Source organism: Nanorana parkeri, unplaced genomic scaffold (genome assembly GCF_000935625.1).
Source record: "Nanorana parkeri isolate BGI_ZX_2015 unplaced genomic scaffold, ASM93562v1 scaffold270, whole genome shotgun sequence".
NCBI classification, from domain to species: Eukaryota; Metazoa; Chordata; class Amphibia; order Anura; family Dicroglossidae; genus Nanorana; species Nanorana parkeri.
Window position 1 is genome coordinate 331,507 of NW_017306538.1, and position 18,162 is coordinate 349,668.

The 18,162-nt window shown below is 44.7% G+C and overlaps 1 protein-coding gene across 4 annotated transcripts in view; it reads right to left on the reverse strand.

Moving 5' to 3' along the window:
• Positions 1 to 3,153: 3,153 nt before the first annotated feature.
• RAB43 (RAB43, member RAS oncogene family) overlaps positions 3,154 to 18,162 on the reverse strand; it is an 18,233-nt gene continuing 3,224 nt past the window's right edge. For 2 of the 4 annotated variants that reach the window (XM_018557188.1, XM_018557184.1), the window contains 3 exons: positions 14,310 to 14,321; positions 10,401 to 10,584; positions 3,154 to 3,602 (listed from right to left, as the gene is read on the reverse strand). In XM_018557188.1, the coding sequence (XP_018412690.1) occupies positions 3,349 to 3,602; positions 10,401 to 10,584; positions 14,310 to 14,321 (450 nt within the window). In that variant the 3' untranslated portion in view covers positions 3,154 to 3,348. Of the gene's footprint in view, positions 3,603 to 10,400; positions 10,585 to 12,412; positions 12,420 to 14,247; positions 14,274 to 14,309; positions 14,322 to 18,162 lie in introns of all 4 variants that reach the window. The other 2 variants (XM_018557185.1, XM_018557187.1) reach the window with 2 other exon arrangements.

Below are 18,162 nucleotides of genomic sequence, written 5' to 3' on the forward strand. Positions count from 1 at the left end.
CCATGACACGGTTTTATGTAGCGACACAACGTCCCATTTATTGTTGCACACAATGACTGCTTAGTCATACCTTTATCACAAGTAAGCCAAACTCGTACTTCTAAAATGATTTATTTCATACTTCTAAAATTATTTCAAATTCGTTTGCTGGTGAGAAATATCATCTCTAGAGAAAACACTGAGTATATCAAACATCCTCTGAAATGTTACGTGATACTATGATGATTGAGACATTGCACACAATTCCCCGTCTTGAAATGTTCAATTGGTCACCCAAAAGTTCTACAACTTCAGGAATGATTCCCCGGTATTAGGAGGCTAACTGCCCAAAGAGCGAGCATGAAAAATACAATATTCATAAAATAGATTTTCTTTTATGTTCCAATTGCTTAGAAAAAGGTTCCAAAGTTTAGAAAAAATATCTACAAAAATGCAGATGGTGCTACACATGTTCCGTGGCTTGCTGCCACATGAAAAAATACGTTCTACTAAGTTATTCAAATCATGCGGTATCATTGTCAGAAATCTGCCCAATGTGTACAAGGCAATCGGTGTGGTTCATATACAAGTTACAGTACGCAGATCCCTCTACCAACAGGTTCTGCCTCACTCGTTAGAGGTGGACACCGGGTCCACATTGTTTGGCCATTGGTTCTCCATTTCCACTTTTGCTCATGTAAAAAGTGATAAGGGCCTTGGTCACGTGGGCTTTATCTTGTGTAAGAGTGGTGTGTACAGCAAGCATTTACAGAGCTCTTCACAGGATGGGTGAAGCATTTCAAGTATCATTCAACTCTAGTTCTGGAATGTTAACCGAAGATCTTATTGAGAGTGCCGACTGTCGTGTTTAACAAGCTGCTACCGGTAGTAGGCTTCAAGTACTATTACACACTAGAGGGGCACCGAAATGACATTCTTAAAACCGAAACGAAAAAAAAAAATCATCAGGTCGAATCTGAAATTTTTTTTCTAACCTTTTAAAAAGTATTTTATTTTTATTACATTTTTTTTTTACTTGACTGCTGGGGGCTTCAGGGAAATATCGGGGGTCTAAACAGACTCCTGATATTTCCCCTTTAAATAGAAAAAGAGATTGAGGACACAGAGTCCTCAATCTCTTTCTCTGCAGGACCTGTTATAAATGAACAGGAATCCTTTATACTGAGTGTTCCTGTTAATTGATAACTTGGAGATAGTAGGTTTACTATGACCACAAACATGAATGAACAGGAAGTGATGGAACTTCCCATTCATTCATAATTGGGAATGCAGAAAACATACTCTGTCCTCAATTATTTACAAGCAGTCAGCGATCACTGAGTGCTTGTACTCGCTCTCACAGGAGGCTGAGCAAGCAGTGCAGGGAGGATTGCTCGAGTCTCAAGCAGTGCAGGGAGTCTGGTCACACCTGACTCCTCCCCTGCATCGCCAGCCCGGCCTTCTGTGACAGCTGACTCCTCCCCTGCACCGGCGCTATCTATCTTGATTTGTCTCATCAGCGGTGCGGTGTAGTAGCAGAGCTTGAGCTCTCGTCACACCCCAGCCGCTTATATCGCTTCTGACGCGCTCAGCCTGTTGTGAGTTACTCTCCTCCCCGCTGCATGCTGTGTCAGAGGGGACACAGAGCAGCGCCCAGCGGGGAGGAGAGAAACCAGGGATGCGCCACAATTTCGGACAAGAGATGCCACTTTTGGCATTTTACCAAAAGTGACATTTTCCTAATTTAGGGATCCAAATCGAACAAATATAAAAGTAGTTTTCTAACCCTTTTGCCCAAGCACTTACAATCATCCTGTTTCCAATTCTCTCGCAGTTCAGCTCCACTAAACTTCCCGTCCAGTACAAGATCACAAGGGACAGAGCGGTCCTCAGCAACTGTCCATCTACTAGCCTGGAGGAGGGGAGCAGCTTGCCTTGCTGTGCCTGTGTGTTTGTGGAGCCGCACACAGCTTACTAGCACACACAAGGGTTGCTCCATAGGACCCTGCAGGGGAAAGGAGCTACCCTAAAACAGGATATCAGAGCCAGTGCTCGGGGTACCAGCTGATTCTGCAGGAAACGAAAACTTTTAAAAGAACTTCAGGATTTATTTATTTTTAACCCTTGAAGTGGGGCTTCCCCCACACTGCAAGGGTTAACTGCTCGTTTGTGTCAAGGTTAAAAAAAAAACCAAAGCTCTACTCACCCAAAGCCGGCTTCTGCTTAGACCAGCCCCTGGAATGTCTCTCCCCCTCCTCTGCAGTGGTCTAAGGTCCAGTAAATCATCACGTCTATACATTGCGCATATATGCAAGGACGCTGAGGAATATTGCAATGTGCTGCGGAGAAGGAGACAGGCTGAAGGGAGCGCCGTCTCTGGCCAGCTCGGAGCTTTGACTGAGTATATACTTGTGACCCTAGACACAAATGAACACTTAACCCTTGCAGCGTACGGGTATCCCCACTGCAAGGGTTAATACAAATAAAATGACTGGAGTTCTGCTTTAATCATAAAGGAGCAGCATCCATTGTAAGTGATTTAATCAGCATTGGAAATGGCTTAAACACCTTTTGACTTCAATATCACTTTCAGGACAACCTGCTGAATCTTTTTTAAAGTGACAGCACTCCCATTAAGATCTATTTACCTCCCAAAACTGGGACTGAAAAGCTCCAACATGGTTGCTTGAAGCATGCCAAACACTTAGTGTATACATTGCTCTTATACAAGCTGAAGCCCATGTGAACAAGGCCTGAGAGTAAAGTAAAAAGTGCTTCCTCCGCAACAAATCAGATTCTCCATTTCATGTCTGAAGAGCTGTACTGGAGAAAGAAAGACTTAAACCTGATTAGCTTTTATGAGCAGTTTGTCCAACAGAGACGATAAGTAGAGCTCTCAAGAAAAACCTTTCTTTTAGTTTTGGGTAGAGAAGCAGTGTTGGTTAGAACCTCAGATTATTTCATTTTAGTCCCCTGGGAGATATTCATCCTCACTTCCTGTCCCAGTTACACAAAAGGAAGTAAGAAATGCTCAACAGGGGACATAGATCAAATGCCTCACAAGGATTCTAGCCTCTAATTCAGGTCCTTTTCCTGTTTTGTGTCCTCTACAAGATTCGGAGACAACAAGAAGTGAATGGAAACCTTCAGTGAGGACACAGACAGATTTTCCCCTCTCTACAAAACTAAAAAAAAAAGTTTGTCCGGAGTTCTACTTCAACCGTAAGCCCGGCTGCCTTAAAACCAACTAAGACTCTCAACATACAAGCTGCATATTGGGGGTTATAGTTTATAGGAAAGTGGACAAGCCCATATAGTGATGACACATCTCTAGAACTAAGCGCAATGTACTAGAAAAGACGACGGTCATCAACAGCCGCACCCCCAGGACTCTTCGGCCATGTCCTTGCTGTCAAGTTTTATACTATCCGTGGACTTTTCGCTGAAGACCGGTCCGCCATGCCTCATCATCAGCTCCATGGCCATCTTCACAAAAGCTTCTTCCACGTTACTGGAAATCTTTGCGGAGGTCTCGATGACGCTAATGATGTCATAATGTTTCGCCAGGTTCTCAGCATCTTGTAGTGGGACTTCTCGTAAATCATGTATATCAGACTTGTTTCCTGGAGGGACAAAGGTTACCCAATCAAAAGATATTGCAGATACAGGTCCACCATCATCACACAACTATTAACATGCTAATCCAGGTGTAGGCAACCTCGGCACTCCAGCTCTGCTAAAACTAGGGATGCGCCGATACCAAGTACCGTACTCGGTACAAGTACAGATACTGTTCCAGCACCAAGACTAGACTAGAGAAAAACTCAGAAGTTAGGAGGCAGCTGTCATTTGTAAGGAGCACGCGGAACTCCTGAGATGTGTACATCTCAGTTTTAATGTACGATTTTGTTTCTATAAATATATATAAGTGATGCACCGATACCATTATTGCAAGTACAAGTACTGATACTTGTCCAAGTACTCACAGATACGAGTACTGATACATTTTTGTTTATTGTCATGTGACAGTTTTTCTAACAGTGGTGGAGCGCCAGAGCCCGGTCCCAGCTGCAACCCGGATAGTTCTCATAAAAATGTCAAGTATCAGCACTGGTATCTGAAAAGTATCTGTGCATCCCTAGCTAAAACTACAAATCCCACTGTGCATCTGCCTCTGGGAGTTATATCTTGCAGTGCCTCATGGGACTTGTAGTTCCACAACAGCTGGAGTGTCCAGGTTGCCTACCCTTGGCTGCTATTCTATAGTCCTTTGAAAAACATTTCTGAATGTAAGAGAAAGCACAATAAGCATCATATATAAAAGTGTCGGACAGAAGAACAGTCTATACTTCCTCTCAACATATCAGTTCCTCACTTTACTCTTGCTATGGCAGGTTATACTAGGAAAGGGAGAAGATGACGAGTTGTTGAGAGGTAGTAACTCATACTGTTGATACTTTACATTTGGCTCCATGGGGACAATTCACTGAGCTGTGGGAATCACTAAACCATATAATTTACTGATAGATCAGTCTGGTGTGACACAACACTTCCTAAAATGCAATCTTTCAAAAACTGATTATCCCCTCCCCCAATCTAGATCTGATAGACCCTCAGTCTATCCTGAATGCTGCTGCTAGGCTCATCCACTTACCAACCGCTCAGTGGCCACCACCCCTTTCTGCCAATCCCACCAATGGCTTCTGATCACCCAGAGGATCAAATCCAAAATATTAACAACCACTTACAAAGCCATCCACAACTCTGCCCCGGCTATATCTCCAATCTCGTCTCAAATTATCACCCTAACTGTCCTCTCTGTTCCTCCCAAGACCTCCTTCTTTCCAGCTCCGTCATCACCTCCTCCCATGCTCGCCTTCAGGACTTCTCTAGAGTCTCTCCCATCCTTTGGAACCCATTACGCCAACCTGTTCCACTATCTCCTATCTGTCTGCCTTTGGGCAATCCCTAAAGACTCATCTCTTCTAGGAAGCCTATCCCACCTCAACCTAACCACTGACCTATCATTTTCTCAAACAATTCATCCCCACACAGCTACCGCCTCATGTATCACTTGCCCCTCCCTAGATTGTAAGCCCTCATGGGCAAGGCCCTCCTTACCATTGTGTCTTGATTTGTATTGTGAGTGTAATGTCTTCCTTTTTTTTTGACCTCACTACGATTACCACCAATGACAAGAATTAAAACCCCCCGGGCAATGATGTTTGACTTTAATGCAAGATTCAATATTATAATAAATACGGTGAATTCCACTGATCCACGTCATACGTCCTTTAGTGAAGTGGAACATGTTTACAATTAGAATAGCTTTAAAGATATGAAGAGAAACCTAGACAGAAACCTTTTTTTGTGTTTAAATGACCACAGATGATCCTTTGATTGAACTTTCAGTTGTAGTCGGCTGAATACATTGCAGGTGCATTAAAAGAAAAGCGGTGCAAAGTCTTACAGTTGGTTTTCACTAACCACTTGAGTTTCGTTTTTTTTTTCCTTCCTAAATCCCCTCGAGTCCCAGAGAGTTCTTTTTTGTTTCGGTGAGGTCCTGGTTCTTGCACATGATACCTTTTAGTGTTCGCAGTCTACCCTCCCGTAGTGTACATTATTTTTCCTTACCATCCATTGAGGGTTTGGGTTATACTGCTGCCATCAGGAGATTTGGACTCTGGCAAACAAAACATGTTAACCCAGCCACCGTTTAGCACCACCTCCAAGCATCATGCCTCAGTGTCCTAGGAGGTTGGACGCCTTTTCCTTAGCTCTGCTCAGAAAAAACTAACTATAATTTTGCCTTATATTTTGTTTTTTCTTCATTTAAGATAATCCATACATATTTTTTTTTGTGTGTCATCTGTAACATTTTAAGAAATGCGGCTAAACCTGTCTCTACCTAGCATTTATCTATAATGGTGTATACTAAGCAACCATCAACAGCTTAGGGGGCCGTGCCTGGACTAAAGATTGCAGGGTTTGCCTGAAATGTGACCTTCAGGCACTGGGTTTTGCATTGTGGCACTTTTCAGACCTCTGTGAGGTGTGGTCTGCACTCTTCATGTCTAGAGCCATGGCACAGTCTCTATTATTCAGTCTCTGAAGACTTATGTATCGCTGCAACCAACTAATCAATTAAATGATAATAATAGATAATGACGATAGTTGTCAACTATTCTCATTATCGATTAGTTGGTTGGATCCCCTAGCTCTCTCCTCCACACTGGGGGGAGGGCACAGCAAGCAGAGGGCAGGTCCAATAGCCAGCCTGCTATTGGTTATTGCAATTTGAAATGGCCAATAGTAGGCTAGCTATTGCACCAGCCCACTACCTGCTGTATTTACATTCAGGTGCCGTCTGTGGAATCTTGCCACTGGCCGCTGTCATTCCCTGGCTCCCTGGCTGAAGCTAGTCAAGTGCCATGTGCTTACAATACAATTATTTAACTTCCTAGCGGTAATCCCGAGTGTGGCTCGGGGTTCATTTTCAGTATCAAAAATCGGTAACCCCGAGCCACACTCGGGATTACACTGTAGCGTCACTTACCTTGTCCCTACGAGCCCTGCTGTGTCCTACGGCTGATGCCGGCATCCATCTTCCGGGTTCCTTCCCTTACGAGCGCCCACGTCGCAGTGGAGCGGAACCAGTGGGAAATTTAAAAGTAAAAAATTAAAAAAAAAAAAAGTGAAGAGAAAAAATACTGAGATAATCAGACCGCCAGGGAGGTTAAAGAAAAAATTATAAAAAAGGGTAAAAAAGTCATTTTCGGTTTCAGCCTGACAAATTCTGCTGCGGGCGGTGCGTTGCAGTGTCATTCCTTTCAATGGTACCCCAAACACGCCTCCCATCCACAGTGTGAACGCCCGCACTGGAACGCACCGTACTGAAATGCCGTGCTTTCCAGTGTGGTGTGATTGCAAAAAATTGTGCATGCAGTTTTATTCTAAAGTAAACTTTATGTTTATAACACTGAAGTTGTGTATTTTATTTTTAATTACGGATGGTGTTTATTTTATTTTTTCTATCCGATTAATCAAAAAAATATTCGGCCAACTAATCGAGTATGAAAATAATCATTAGTTGCAGCCCTAGACTTATGTAGTAAGTAGGCCTTTGGTCGTGGTAACGCTAGCCTGGAACATGACTTTCTTTTTTAAAAACTTCAGAGACAGGTTTTGGCCGGTTTGGCGTTTTCATAGGGAGTAGAACCCACAGGTCTCTATGGTCAGTGATGTTCATGTTTGCAAAAGTTGTTACAATTCTAAAGCATTACTAAGCCAGACCAGTGGGCAACAAACACCGCCTTGCTTTCCACTGCGATTTCTGCTCTTGGTGAAAGATCAGAACAGACTGGGTGCAGGACACAGCCAGGGGAGAACAGAAATGTACAGAAAGAATATAGAGCCCCAAAAGAGGCGCCTGGGAACAAGTCAGATGGACTACCCATATAACATTAGTTTATGTACAGCCCTCTGTTAACATACTATCACTTACTCCCCGAGCAAAAACAGACAAGAGCATGTGCACCGGAGCATGGGAGCTCACCAGATTTCTGGCAGGATCAACAGGTATTTTTTGCGCTTTAAAAAATTTTCAATGGTATATTTAACAAACCAAAAGGAAGCAAAAATCAGAGAAGTTCATTTTTCTGGTTTACAAAGACTTTAATGACAGCCCCACCAGCAGCTTATACATAACTTCGCTATCCTGCCACGAGAACAAAAAAATATACTCGGTACTTCTGAGCATGTGATTCCCTTTCCTTCCCATGTGACAGTGCTGGTTCTTGGTGACTGGCTGTCAAGGCACCCAGAACTATTACATAAGGCAAGGCAATAAAGGTTTATGCTTGGGGAAGGGGGGAAGCGCAGCTCTGTGTAAGCTCCAAGATGCAACCAATAGCCCTCGCATGGCTAATACTCTTCACTCCTAGCACCTGAAGAGGACCGCAAATTAGTGAAGAGAGGGTAAGTATAAGCTGCTGTTGGGCCTCCCATTAAAGTGCACCTATTGTTTTGGCCAACATTGCCACGGCACAGGTTCACTTAAGACCACCGGCTTATGGTGCATTATCAAAAACAGATCACCTTCATTATTGATGTCCTCTCGTTCTATAAAGAAACCACAAGGGTTTATGTAAGGTTTATTCCTTTTAGTTTCTCAACACACTAAGACCGAGAGCATATGGATAGCTCACTAGTGATAGCTGGGTGACCCAGGTGGATACACCTCAGTCACGCTCCTGTCCGGGGGAACAGCTGTTCAGGAAGGACACTCAATGGAAACAAGAAAAGACTAAAAACAATAGAGAACAAATATTCCAGAGCTGCACAAACCCTGACAGGGTATCCCTAATGTTGGTACATCAGAGTGAGTGCAGATGACTAGAGGACAACTTACAAGCAAAAAGGATGAAGAGCAAAGCAGAACCCTGGCAGTCAAACACACTCCACCTATGTATCTGACGCATCTGAGCATTTGCGTCATCAGGTAGAAAAATATATTCAGGTTTCCCTGTAAATACCACAAGGCTAACCTACAGATTTGGTTATAGTGAGCCGACTGACGTGTTATGCTAACAAGCGCTTCTTATTGGTCAGCGTGGTCAGGTGGCTGTGCTGACCAATGAGTGCTCCCAATGGCATGGCAGTACAGGGTACAGATAGTACACCCGTACCGGCGGAGGGGTAGGACCTTTCGCCGGAAGGTAGGTTTGGGGGGGGGGGACTTTGAGGGGGCCAGATTCCATTTTCCCAAATTACTAGGGAGAGTGAACTTACTCTTTAATGCACACTGTGGGTCTCGGAGAGCACTGCTGCCCGGTGACCACAATATAGCACACAGTGGAATGGGGGCAGAACGCACACACACAATGCCCATTCGCATGCAGATGGCAGGTGCAATGGGGTTGTTTTTAATATTTATTATTTTTTAAATCACTTTTTTTCACTTAACATTATTACTATCACACAGGGGCTAACAAGCCCCTTTGTGATAGTGTTTGGAGGTGACGGGTTCTCTTTATGGAGCCTGCCCTCCAATACAGAATATCAAGTGTGCACAATCTCTGTGCAGCCCAACAGCTGAGACAAGAAGCACTGCGAGTACAGGACCCGTCTCACTGATCACACAGACCGTTCTCCGGTCTGCTCCCCGCTTTCCATCCAGAAAAAACGTGGTACCCAGAAAATCTCCGCAGGGTGGAAGGACAAGCAGTGTGCTACAAGTGATCTGGGCGGCTGTACAGTACAAAGGTTGTCACTTTTACAAAATGAGCGGCGGCTTCCCTGCTCTACATTTAGCCCTGCTTGCCAGCAGGGCTAAATGTAGGGGGAAAAAAAACACCTGCCTAGTGCCCAGAATTGCATGTCCCGGGTGTCAGGGGATAGGAATTTACACACCTCCTTGACAAGGCACCTAACGCTAGACATAGATTTCTCTTGTTCAGCCCCGCGGACTGAATGGAATTGCTTGATTCCCCCATCCATGCTAAACAGCATAAGGAAACTGGCTCCTTCCATTTGGAAATCAACTTTTGCCAAGTCTGTGGCGGCGACAGGGCCACTCATAGCATGAATAGGTCAAAGTTCAAACCATACTTAGGACTGTAGAAAGACAAAGGAAGCTATTTAAAAATTATACTGGAAAGCTTTAGGGCCAGTTCACACCAATCAGAGCAGTAGCTGCTGGAACGCACTGCAATCGCACACTAAACTCCCCCCTTCGTTCTGGGGCAGGAGGGGGCGTGGCAGTGCATTGAAGTCAATGGCGATCGGATGCGTGGCAAAACAACGCCTGCGTTCCAGTCCAGTGCGAACGCAAACAAATGCTCTGGAACGCACCGTAATTGGTGTGGACTGGCCCTCAAAAAGACGAATAACCCAGTTAGAGAAGAATTCTGAATTATGATTACTAAAAACACGACCTCGTTCATCAGCTTCTCCGGCTACAGCAGCCTGAGAAATGACAACGTGAAACCGGAAGTGACAAAATCATTGTAGTTTTCAGATTCAGTAAGCGGAGGTGAGATCAGCCACTGGAAGTGTCAGCACCACCTGGCTCAACAGACTTCTATTGAAAAAAAGGAGCCGGTGGAAAATGGTCAACTGGAGTCTGACTGCAGCCAATCAGATGCTGTGACTGATCAGGTATTCGTACTGCAGTGGGTACCGATTGTCTGAATACAGTAGCTGGCAGGGGAGATTCTTCTATCCAAGCTGTTTAGTAGGGACGGGGAAATCCAGTCATCTCTCCCATTTCAGCTCAAGGGCATGAAAGAAAGAAGTCTAGCCATGTGTGGCTGGTGTGAGTTCAGAAGAATGGGAATTGAATATATCAGAGTCATTTTCTGTAAGTCTACAATGCTATCTGCATACAAGGAGAAGGGGAAGTGTGAGACAATTTTGCTCACCGATCAGCAGCTGTACAATGTTGGAGCCGGCGTATTTCTTAACGTCCTCTATCCAGCGAGGAACAGACTCAAAGGACTTCTTCTTGCTGATGTCATAGGCGATGATGGCTCCATTGGCGCTCCTGTAGTAGCTCTGGGTTATTGTGCGGAAACGTTCCTGTCCAGCAGTGTCCCAGATCTGCAGCTGTTAAAGGAAAACACATCAGTTATGAAATGCGCTTGCATTGTGTTGTTTTCCTGCCTTTTCCAGACTCACAGCGGGTGAAGGCAGTACACGCTATTACAGTAAAACAAGCTCCACTCAAACAGGAATGGACATATCATGACCGTGGATTAAATCGCCAGGCAAGAAAAGATTTACCTTTACGTAGTGCCAATATGTGCTCTGTCACAATGCAAAGTAAGCCCTGCTGGGGAGGGGGGTGAGCAGAGGTGTGGAGAGATAAATACCACAGTGCTTCTATAAACTTGAGGATGAATTGCCCCACAGTTCCTGTACCTACATAGGTAAGTGAGGGTTTGTATTCAAGCTCATTTGTTATGGAGCCACACAATACAGTGATGAGTCAATTGGAAGGTTTAGTGGGAGCTGATGCCAGGCTCTAGACCAGGGGTGGGCAAACTCTAGCCCTCCAGCTGTAGTGAAACTACAAATTCCATCTCTGGGAGTCATGGCTGTGAGAATCTTGCAATGCCTCATGGGATTTGTAGTTCCACAACAGCTGGAGGGTCAACGTTTGCCTGCCCTGCTCTAGACTTTGGAAGCTGAGCCAATAGCTGGGGATTCAGGCGTGGTGGGACACTGAAGAGAAAACAAACAGGATTTGGTGGTACCAGCTTGGTGAAGGAAAGAAAAGTGGTAATTTCATAGGGTTCATTCACACGGTGATGTATGTGGGGATGTATGTGCGATTGGGGATACCTGTGCCAGGAACCTACATATTCTTGCAGCAGGAATCCCATGTGTGCCCGTTCAGATGTGGTCGCTGTGCCTATTCAAGTTAATAGGGGTGGGACAATGGTTAGTGCTTCTGCCCTGCAGCACTGGGGGGTCCCCGGTTCAAATCCCAGTCATGTCACTATCTGCAAGGAGTTTGCATGTTCTCCCTGTGCTTGTGTTTCTCAGGGTACTCCGGTTTCCTTTCACACTCAAGACATGCTGGAAGGTTAAGTGGCTCCTCTCTGAATCCACCCTCATATGAATGCATGTGAGATAGGGACCTTAGATTGTAAGCTCCTTGACTGACGTGCTGCATGAATTGTTGGTGCTGTATAAATACATAAGAAGTGAAATAAACTCATCCCCATAATTAGAACAAATATGTGACCTGAAGCTGTCACATGTCGGCTCTATTGATAAAGAAGTAATCACATACTGCCGATCGCTCAGCTCCCTATCTTCTCCCTGCAGAGAGCAGTGACTCCAGTCACTCCTCCCCACAGCGCTGAATGAAGGGACAGACATGGGAGGGGGCGGGCACAGCTGGTTCTGGCTCTAGAGAGGCAGAGCACTGACCCCCATGGGACGAGAATCAGGCAAGTATATCTGGTTTTTTGAGCCCCCTAGACAAAATGAGCACCTAGCTCCTGCATTGTGGGGGTTGCCCCACTGCAAAGGTAAGTTTTTTGTTGTTGTTCTTTTACAGCCTGTTACATGTGGATTTTTGGGTCACAGGAGGCGAGTAAATGTCCATGGGTGTCCCTGAAGAGAACTACGGCCAAAAAAGGTTAGGCCATAGTTCTCTTTCAATGACAGTGTGACAGCGGCCATACGTGTCAGCATGTATTCATACATGGTACGATTACCTGCGGTTTGGGATAGATGACAGTCTCTCGGTGAGATCTCTATGCTCAGGTGATAGGTTCAGACTGGCCACCGCAGCTATACACTGAGTGGCCAGATTATTATGACCACCCCATCAGTACTTCGTTGGGCCATGAGATGACTTTGTTGGGCCGCCTCGTGACTCCACGAGATGTTGAAAGGTGATGCGAGGAATCTGACACGGCACTGTTACCCTTCTGTTGTCTTGTACCAGTCTTGCCACTCTCCGTTCTGCCCTAACATTGGCTAGTCGCTGACGGCCACAATTCGCACGTTCAGACCCAGATTTTCGGCTGACAGTCCAGTCTTTAAACACTTTAACAAAGCTGCTCTTGAACATTTAACGAATTCTGCTGTTTTGCTGATAGTCGCTCCATGGCTCCGAGCGCCAACAATCATCCCACTTTCAGAGGCTGTTAAATCGCGTTGTTTCCCCGTATCTTCAGGAAAAAATCACTTCTACCGTCGTGGTAAACAACCTGCTTCCCTATTTATAATGGTCTGGCCCTCTAGCAACTTCAGCGCAAAATTATAGCTAATTTGCCAACAAACGTCAGGTGGTCATAATAATCTGGCCACTCAGTGTATAGACTTATCAGTTCCTATTGATCACACACTGATAATCTGTCCAGCTGTGATCTATACCATGAGCTCACAGCATTTAGGACTATATGTATGTCTATAGACACCTCCAAGTACAGCGCACCTACTATTTTAATACAGTTATCCGGAAACATAAATATTGTCCATGACAGTAGATAGTCGCTCCATGGCTCCGAGCGCCAACAATCATCCCACTTTCAGAGGCTGTTAAATCGCGTTGTTTCCCCGTATCTTCAGGAAAAAATCACTTCTACCGTCGTGGTAAACAACCTGCTTCCCTATTTATAATGGTCTGGCCCTCTAGCAACTTCAGCGCAAAATTATAGCTAATTTGCCAACAAACGTCAGGTGGTCATAATAATCTGGCCACTCAGTGTATAGACTTATCAGTTCCTATTGATCACACACTGATAATCTGTCCAGCTGTGATCTATACCATGAGCTCACAGCATTTAGGACTATATGTATGTCTATAGACACCTCCAAGTACAGCGCACCTACTATTTTAATACAGTTATCCGGAAACATAAATATTGTCCATGACAGTTTATAAAAGTCTTTAAAAGGCTAATGTTAGGGAACACGCCAAGCACAAACACCAATGAAAGCATTGTTCAGGTGTAACTCGCTTTGTGTACAATAGTCAGCTGACCCAACAGCCATGAAGCACACCACGGCCTCCTATCAGATGTGCTGAGTCAGCTCCCCCCACAAGAAAAGCACAGAACACGGACCTATGGATGGGATTTGTGTGTTTCCGCAGAAGGATTTCTATGTAGTTACAGCAGCAGGCTATTGAAACACATAAGAAAAAACAAAAATCGCTCCCTATGACGTCATTTTCTCTAGTGCAGCCCAGGGAATGGGGTCACTATTTGCTATGTTACACTGGGATGTCATTCACTATGAATGGCACTGCAACCCACAGGACGTACATTATGGTAATGCAGATCAGTGCTGTGAGTGGGCCCTCCAGTGAAATCAATAGAACATATATAATGCGTTGGATGAGAATTCATCTTCTGTAATTTCACACAACTTTTTCCAGTTTTTGTCCATTTCTCCGCCTACAATAAATATCAAACTGTATACCAAATAAAAGCTGTATAAATCCTGGATGTAAACATTATTTAGGTAGACAAATTAGTCATAGTGATTGTCAAGTTAAAGAACAAAACAAAAAAAAAAACATACCCTTGCAGTGGGGCTAGCCTCGCAATGTCAGGTTTAGGGCTGCATCCAACTAATCGATAGTGAGAATAGTTGTCAACAATTCTCATCATCGATTAGTTGGTTGGATCCCCCTAGTTCTCACCTCTGGGAGCTAGTGTTTCATTGGCTCTGTGTCCCGTTGGCTCTGTATCAGGGGATAGAGACCCCTGCAGCCAGTGCCTAGCAGTGAGGAGAGCTCACCCAAACCTCGACTGTGTCCCCTCCGATCCCCGCTGCTCCCATTGTAGGAGACACAGCAGAGGAGGGACCTGAACTTTCTCCTTCAGGTCCTCCTTTGCTGATCAACATCAGGCAGTGGGCGGGTGCAATAGCCAGCCTGCTATTGGCGATTGCAATTTAAAATAGCCAATAGTAGGCTGGCTATTGCACCCGCCCACTGCCTGCTGTGATTACATTCAGCTATCGGCTGCAGAATCTTTCGCTGCAAGCAGTCATTCCCCTGCTGAAGCCATTCAAAACGCAATGAAGGGAATTGTAGAAATGTATCAAGTCTGGAGCAGCTGCGCATGGCAACCAATCAGCTTCTCACTTTCATTTTCAAATCTTAACCCCTTCGTGACGGGAGACGTAATGTGTACGTCCCGGCACTTTGTGCCTATATGACTGGCCACGTACACTGTACGTGACGAGTTATATCAGGCTTTGTAATGCCGGTATTTGCTGATTCTCAGCAGTTACCAGTCATTAATGTCTCAGTATTGAGGCATCCATTAATGAAATAGTTAAGCTTTTTGTAGAAGCTTCTTCCTTTCAGTAATGAAAGAATGAAGCCGTTACATGCAAATACAGGACCGCAATTTGCGATCCCGTATCTGACAGCTGAAAATAGCAGAGAGGCAGCAGTGACTCACCTCACCTCTCTGCTATTTGTTTTGACAGCTTGAGAGCCCGATGTTTAGATACATTTCACTCAATAGATACAATGTATATCTTTTGAGTGAAATGTATCAGTTCTGATCATCTAGGCACGATCAAAGAGCTTTTAGGGAGATCTGAATCTGACTAAAGTCAGGATCAGTCTCTAAGGTTATTATTAGCTGTTCCTAAGTTTGGATCAGCCTAATAGCCAAATTTTTTTTTTTAAAAAGTGAATTTATCAAGCAGTCATAGTGACTGCTTGATATAAACCGACAAGAAAAAAAAAGTTTTTCTTGTCAGTTTATATCAAAAACTATATATAATATGAGTGGGTACATTTAGTAAGAAAGTATATTACTGCTTTGGAAGAATCACAGCAAAAATGTAAAAAGTGTGTCAGTCATTTATGAACAGAAACTGAAAACTAGCTGTCATGAAGGAGTTAAAAAACTCAGGAGGAGGGGGTAATGTCCCTTTAAGAGCAAATTAATTTACACTAATAAATGCATTTTTATGATCATGGCCTTGAAGGTTTGGTGGCCTCTGCTGTTCGTTTTGACAGCTCGATAGCCCGATGTTTATGATACATTTCACCAAAGAGATACAATGTATCAACAAACTCAAGAGAGAAACTGATTGCCATGTGCGGCTGCTTCAGTTTTGATAAATTCACCCCAATGTTTGCTTAAACAGCTTCTTTGAAGTGGAAAGGTGACACTAGGGGTCCAATAGACACCTAATGTCACCTTAAAGAGAACCTGTCATAATGGTTAGTTGCAGCCCTACAAGGGTTTGGTGCTCATTTTGTCTAGGGGGCTCAAAAAAGCAGATTTACTCACCTGATGCTTGCCCCATGGGGGTCAGCGCTCACCTCTCTCTCCCTCCACTCAGGCTGTGGAGTGTCCCTTAGCGTCCTCGCGTCTAATGGAAGTCAATGGACCTGCATAAGATGTGATGATGTCCTAGACTGCTGGAGTTCAGAGGAGAAGAGGCTGCAAGGACGGGTCTAGCAGCCCAGTGGGACTGATGTGAGTGGCTCTGCTTTGAGTCCCCTAGACTACATGAGCCCTGCAAGGGTTAATTGCTTGTTTTGGTCTAAGGATGAAAATAACCAAGATAAGCTCCCCTGATCCTCAGACTCGGCTGGCTGCTACACTGCACCGGCGATGAAATCTCCCTCTGCATCCTCACGTCCTATGCACTATATTGGATGTGATGACTCAACTCACAGGACTGCTGGGGTGGAGGGGGAGAGGAGCTGCAGGGGCCGGTCTAGCAGCCAGCCAGGTCAGAGGTTCAGACGAGTATAACTGTTGTGCACCTGAGATGAAAATAAGCACTTAACCCTTACACTGCAAGGGTTAAAGATTAATTATGGCCAGAGTTCTTGTTTAATGTTAAAAAGGAAATCATTGGGGGCTTAAGGTCAAACCTAAAAATAAATATATGTTTTCCAATATTGTATTTCCAAAAATTCTATCCCACTCCTAATAACCGTATCCATCTAGACCAGGGGTGGCAAACTCAAATTCATCGGGGGCCGCATCAGCAGTATGGTTACCCTCAAAGGGCCGGTTATGCTGTCACTATCCAGCTACAGAAGCTGGTGGAGTAGATCTGTGCTTCATCAGCTTCTCTGGGGGTCCCTAGGTGACATTAAGGGTCTTTGAGACCCCTGATGTCTCCATAAAGAGGACCTGTCATGTAAATTGGCTATCACATAGAGAGCTTCTTAGCCCCCTATGTGATAGCAATAGAGTGTAAAAAAAAAAGCCATAAAAAAAATTACAAAAACAATTTTTTTTAAGTCCCCCGCCCCACACACACACAAACATGCGTCGGGTGTGCCTATATGTGCCAAAACAACGATTGTGCCGCACATGTTACATATCGCCGCGAATGTCGGAGTGAGCAACAATTTTAGGGCCATCAATCACTGATAACACTAAACTGATGAGCGGTAAAAGCTTTTAAAGCTTCCCCTATGGCAAATTTTCGGTGTGGTCGTTTTTTGCGATTTTGCGCGCGCGCGCAATTTTAAGGCTTGACATGTTTGGTGTCTATTTACCCGACGTGAACCTGTCTTTTATGTTTTACCAAAAATATGGGTAAGAATAAATGTTTTTTAACATAACGTAGAGAAAACTTTTTTCTTCTTTGAAATTTACGAGACCTTTTTCATTATACAGTAAAAAATAACCCCCCTCCCTCCCCAGTGGTGATTAAATACCCCCAAAAAGAAAAAAAACTCTATGCGTCCCCAAAAAATGTTACCATAAATTACAAGGCTCTAGTCCGGTCATGCTGACTGGTGACATTTTTGACTGACTGGTGAGACACCCTAACATTTTTCAAGCCCTGTGTATTCCTATTACAACGCTATCTGGACCTGGGCTGCATTGGCCATCAGTTGGATATATAGATTAAAACACAGGTGGGCAACTTCGGCCCCCCAGCTGTTGTGGAACCACAATTCCCATGAGGCATTGCAAGACTGACAGTTACAGGCATGACTGCCATGAAATATAACTCCATGTATCTAATGCATAGAGACTCGAGCAGTTTGGCCTGATATGACAATTCAAGGGTTAAATCTAGAATGGAAACCTCTCTCCGAATAGAAGGTACAGAAAGGGCATGGTTTACCCCGCAGATGGGCCTAATATTACACAACCAAAACCACCGCGAGGAAGATCACACAACGGAACAAATGTATTCCAGAGTCCTGTAGAGTTTCTGTGCAGCACCTGCTGTACACTGCTGAGCGCCCCACTAGTCTTAAAGGGACCCCCTGGCCAAGCTGTAGACATTGACGCATGTTCACAAGCAATAAGCAAGCAGTCAATGAGCATTAAGGCTGGGTTCACACCTTGGCGTATTGAATATGCGCGTCGGTCGCGCGGTAAAACTGTCGCGCGATTCCGAAGGCTACTTGGCTGTATCCCAATGGAAAACGCCCTACAAAACGGCCCAAAGTAGTCCCGGGACCTTTTCAGGCGTGGGCCGTTTTGTAGGGCGTTAGGGACGGGCGGAAATACGCCAAGGTGGGAACGAGACCATTGACTACAATGCAATGTATATTTTTGACCGTTTTGTAGAGCGTTCGTCGAGCGTAGAACGCGCTACAAAACGGTCAGGTGTGAACGAGGGCTAAAACAAACCAATCCCTCACTGATCTCTGTAGCTGCAGCTGCTCTGGAGCAATTCATCCTCAATAGTTCACAACAGGAACACTAAAATCCT